The sequence below is a fragment of the Pelodiscus sinensis genome, chromosome 9, assembly GCF_049634645.1.
Source record: "Pelodiscus sinensis isolate JC-2024 chromosome 9, ASM4963464v1, whole genome shotgun sequence".
Lineage (NCBI taxonomy): Eukaryota > Metazoa > Chordata > Testudines > Trionychidae > Pelodiscus > Pelodiscus sinensis.
In genome coordinates this window covers 14,070,309-14,075,186 of record NC_134719.1, presented here as the reverse complement: position 1 = coordinate 14,075,186, position 4,878 = coordinate 14,070,309, and the positions used below count along the sequence as shown (strand labels likewise).

Genomic DNA, 4,878 nt, shown 5'->3' with positions numbered 1-4,878 from the left:
GGACAAGGGAGCTGGAAGGGGAGGGGAGGGAAGGGAGGAAGGGAAAGGAAAGCTCAGGGGTGGGAGTCCGGCTGCCTCTCCCGTCTCGCCACACTGCGGGTCCGGGGGCGTCGGTGGGGAATGGTTGTGGAGGGGGGGGCAGAGAGGACAGGGGGTGTGGAGGAAGCAGGAGCGGAAGCAGGAGGAGCAGGGGGAGCAGGGGGAGCAAGAGGGGGAGAAAGAGGGGGAGCAGGGGGAGCAAGAGGGGGAGCAAGAGGGGGAGCAGGGGGAGGAGGAAATGGAAAGCGGTCCAGCAGGCTCTGGAGGTGGCCTCGCAGGGCACGGCCCTGCTCCTCCAGGGCCTCCAGACTCCTCTGGCGCAGCCTGAGGTCCTCCTGGACCCAGTGGTCCTGGAGACGGAGCTGTCGGTCCAGGAACCGGAGATGCCGCCTCTGGTAGTCCTCCTGGTTCCTGGCTGTCCTGCTTGCCCGGGCGCGGGCGGCTGCTGCAGGCGGTGTGGTGCGCCCTGCAGGCCCCGGTGCTGCAGCTGTGGTGCAAGAAGACCAGCGGTCAATTACCCCAGGGGCCCAGGTGTGTGAAACCCAGCTCCCCTCTGCAAGGCCAGGGCCCCTGCAGGATCCCCAGCTGCTGCTCCGTGGTGGGCAAGGCCCAGGCGCACGGTCCCGGGGCTCCCTCTCGCCTCAGCCCCCCGTACACATAAGGGGAACACGAGGGTACTCACAGGTGGACGCCTCCCCGGCCTCTGATGATGCAGGCGAGCGGCTCTGTGGGGTGCCTCGGGGGTCCCGGGTCCTGGGAAGGCTGGCGGCAGGCTCCTGGCTCTCAGAGCCCTCCTCCTCCTCCTCCGTCTCCAGGAGCGGTCCCTCTGCCCCGGGGTCAATCACGTCCCGGGGGGCAGGGACGGCATGAGGCCCCAGGATGCGGTCCAGGGCATGGAAGTGGGGGCAGGCCTCCGGGTCAGCCCCTGGCAGGCAGGCCCGGGAGTAGGACTGCCGCAAGTCCTTAATTTTGCAGCGCACCTGCTCCCGGCTGCGCTGGTGGCCCCTGGCGGCCAGACTGGCAGCCATGCGTCCATAGACGGCCGCGTTCCGGTGGCTAGTGCGGAGATCGTGGACATTGGAGGCTTCCCCCCAAACCTCGATGAGGTCCACGATCTCCGCACTTGACCAGGCGGGCGCCCGCCTTTTGCGCCCCCGGGCAGGCTCCCGGGAGCCGCCAGGCTGGTCGTGGGGAGCAGTGGAGGGCTGGGAACCCTCGGATGGCTGGCTCATTGTGTGGCAGGTGCAGGCTGTGCAGGCACGGGTGCTTGCAGCCTTGCAACTGGCACAAAGTGAGTAGCCAGCCCGTGGCCCTTTAAGGGCTCCGGGGCCGGGAGGGGGGCAATAGAGTTTCCCTGGTGTTGGCCAGAGTGGCCACCAGGGAAACCTGGGAAGCCTTAGCCTCCCACTAGTTCGAACTAAAGGGCTACACAGCCCTTAGTTCGAACTAGCTAGTTCGAACTAGGCGTTAGTCCTCGTAAAATGAGGTTTACCTAGTTCGAACTAAGCGCTCCGTTAGTTCGAATTAAGTTCGAACTAACGGAGCGCTAGTGTAGCGCCTAGGAAAGTTAGTTCGAACTAACGTCCGTTAGTTCGAACTAACTTTGTAGTGTAGACATACCCTTAGTTGTTAGACTCCTGGGGCACTGATAATGACTCTCATTAATACACTGAAAACTATAAACAGTCTCATACTTCATATTGCTAACTTCACATGCAAGAATGATACATGCACCAAAATAGGATATACAGATTGTAACTGTAAGATTGATACATTACATGAGGTATTATGTCGAAAGCATCCTTGACTTAAGCATATTTATAGTCATAAGCCAATGTTTATAAAGCATGGGGGGAGAGAGAGACCGTTGCACATAGATCTTCCATACACCACTGTTTACTTATCCCTCTGAAATTCTTCTGCTTAATTTCAGGGACTCCCTCTTGAGTCCATCTACACTGTTTTTCTGGCATTGCTCTGCTTAGGTGGGGATTTGGTCACTGTCATCTTCTGTCCTTTCTTCCTTCCAGGGTCCCATACGCATACATTTGTCCAGTTTCTGCCATGCCTATGGGAATGCACCAGTCCATTCAATACATGCTTGAACTAATGCTTCCTGCCTATTCCTGAGATGGGACTCTTCACTGGCAGGGAAATCAGAACTGTAGTCAGCATGACATCACAAGGCCTGTCTTTTCAATGCCTCATGTAGTCAGTGACCTCTGTGCCCGGGGGTGTAAAATGCTACTGAATTTCAGCTCTCCACAAACTCACAAGGTTGTGTGATGGGGTGTGCATACCTTGCATGGAACCAGGAGGGGTTAAAATCCTATGGGCAGAGGAAGTCCCACCCCTCCACCTAGACTGGGCGTGCTCCAAATGCTGGAGCCAGGGCCGGCTTTAGCAAGTGTGTGGCCCAATTCACAGGGGTGGGGCCGGGGCCACGCATGTGCCATGTGCCCACAGCAGCATTGCACATGCGCCGTATGCCCAGGAGCGGGGCCCTCTTAGGCGCAGGCCCCCCTCTTGGGCACGGGGCCCGATTCTAGGGAATCGGCCGAATCAGCCTAAGGCTGGCCCTGGCTGGAGCAGTATAAAATGGAGTAGCTCAGCTCAGTGTGGGCTGGCCACTATAGGAGAAGGACATCCAGCAGGAGCTCAGGAGACATTCCAGCCAGAGACCTGGGAGACTACCTTGAGCTACCAGCGCTGGACAAGCCCCAGGGAGAGGTGGTTGCAGGGGAACCGGAGGACCCAGAGACCACGTGGATTGTCCATACACCAGTTCTGGTAGGATGTGACCCAGGGAAGGTGCTGGAGTGTTATCTCCTACCTGAGTGAGCATGACATGTTGTGTTTGGATTCTCTGCTGAGTGAGTGGTGGAGCACTTGGTCACTCACAGGGCTCTGGGTTGGGGCCCGGTGGAGTAGGATGGGCCCAGGTCCCCCTAGTGGGGCTGTTGCCAAACTATTGACTCTGGCTCTCTGGCTGTGCTCCCCTGAACTGAGGGTTGTTTTATAGATTGAAAGAGATTGCTGACAACCCAGCAGCAGACTAGGTGGCATCCACACCCCTGGTACCTCCACCTCAAGAGATGGGGTGTGCATACATCGCAATAGGGTGTCATAATTTTATATGTATCGTGCCCATGTGTAAATGACCATGCAGAGCACAAAGCCTTGGAGAATGAGGTCTATTGAGTTTCCTGAGTGTGTTTGATCTCTCCAGGGTTTCTCCATGGGATAGCAACAACCTGGTCATGAAAGGAAAACAATAAATCCACTGTTGATGTTGAAATTGTGGCTATTTTACTGATAGGAGGGTGGTACTTATCTAATACAATCTGATAATCAAATGATATTAAAGATGCAAAAATGAGGTTAAAGTCAAAATATTCAGGCTACGTCTACACTGTCCCCTTTTCCGGAAGGGGCATGTTAATTTCAGCTATCGTAATAGGGAAATCCGCGGGGGATTTAAATATCCCCCGCGGCATTTAAATAAAAATGTCCGCCGCTTTTTTCCGGCTTTTAGAAAAGCTGGAAAAGAGCGTCTACACTGGCCCCGATCCTCCAGAAAAAGCGCCCTTTTCCGGAGGATCTTATTCCTACTTCAAAGATCCTCCGGAAAAGGGCACTTTTTCCGGAGGATCGGGGCCAGTGTAGACTCTCTTTTCCGGCTTTTCTAAAAGCCGGAAAAAAGCGGCGGACATTTTTATTTAAATGCCGTGGGGGATATTTAAATCCCCCGCGGATTTCCCTATTACGATAGCTGAAATTAACATGCCCCTTCCGGAAAAGGGGCCAGTGTAGACGTAGCCTCAGAGTTTCAGGATAGTAGTGAAACTCTCACCATTATCAGAATCTGAGGAAACAATTTTTTCTTGTGCAAGATCCTCCTCCTCTGAAGACTCTCGGTATTTTTATAAATTTCCTGCCTAGCAAGTTTTCTAGCTACAAATTTTCTAGCAATGTTCAAGTCCCAGAACATATATTTAGCTCCTGCTGACAGGTCCCTAATTATGGCTTGATTAATCACAGCAATGACTGCACCTGTCTGTGCAAAACATCTTCATCTTAGTTTTGTGGTCTGTGCAAGATCAGTGAATACAATAATAATAACAATGGCTGTGAAATATACCTAATTTGGGCTCCTCACTGCTGCATGTACCTGCTTTCAGTGCTGGTGACCAATGTTTCCTCTAATTTTTCCCATACATGTGCAGAATAAATGTTAAGTGCGCCAAGGCATGGGTGGATGTGCACACATGCTGCCAGCTGTGGGTGCCTGTGGAGTCTTTGCTAATTTTACTCCTTTGGGAAAAGGGCCCCAACCCTGCAAGAGATCTTGACTTTGCTGAAATCCATGGAAAAACTTCCCTTCACTTCAGTGGGATGAGGATTTCATCCTATATGAGTAAGTAAACTTCCTGCACCTATTGAAAGCCAACGGAACTCAGTGGGGTTTGTCAGAGGCTTAGGCATCTGCCTATATATAAGAATCACGGAATCCTAGACTATTAGAACTTGAGAGGCCATCAAGTTTAGTCCTCTGCCCTCGCGGCAGGACCAAGCACCATTTTAGATCATCCCTGATAGATGTCTGTCCAACCTGCTCTTACATGTCTCCAGTGATGGAGATTCCACAACCATCCTAGGCAATTTATTCCAGGGCTCGTCTACACTGGCCCCTTTTCCGGAAGGGGCATGTAAATTTCACCAGTCGTCATAGGGAAATCCGCGGGGGATTTAAATATCCCCCGCGGCATTTAAATAAAAATGTCCACCGCTTTTTTCCGGCTTTTAAAAAAGCCGGAAAAGAGCCTCTACACTGGCCCC

The 4,878-nt window shown here is 53.4% G+C and overlaps 1 protein-coding gene across 1 annotated transcript; it reads right to left on the bottom strand.

The window, feature by feature from the left end:
- Positions 1–1,582, bottom strand: LOC142830551 (uncharacterized). The gene is made up of 2 exons (XM_075936079.1): positions 722–1,582; positions 1–526 (listed from the first exon to the last, which is right to left on the bottom strand). Exons 1-2 carry the CDS (start codon positions 1,269–1,271, stop codon positions 54–56), a joined length of 1,023 nt encoding a protein of 340 aa, XP_075792194.1. The 5' UTR covers positions 1,272–1,582; the 3' UTR covers positions 1–53.
- Between the last annotated feature and the right edge of the window lie 3,296 nt (positions 1,583–4,878).

Excerpts from the sequence above, each read along its gene's own strand:
- LOC142830551 (XM_075936079.1), bottom strand. The coding sequence starts at position 1,271 with ATGAGCCAGCCATCCGAGGGTTCCCAGCCCTCCACTGCTCCCCACGAC. Across the intron at positions 527-721 it reads GGCCGGGGAGGCGTCCACCT|CTGCAGCACCGGGGCCTGCA; the intron begins GTGAGTACCCTC and ends CTTGCACCACAG.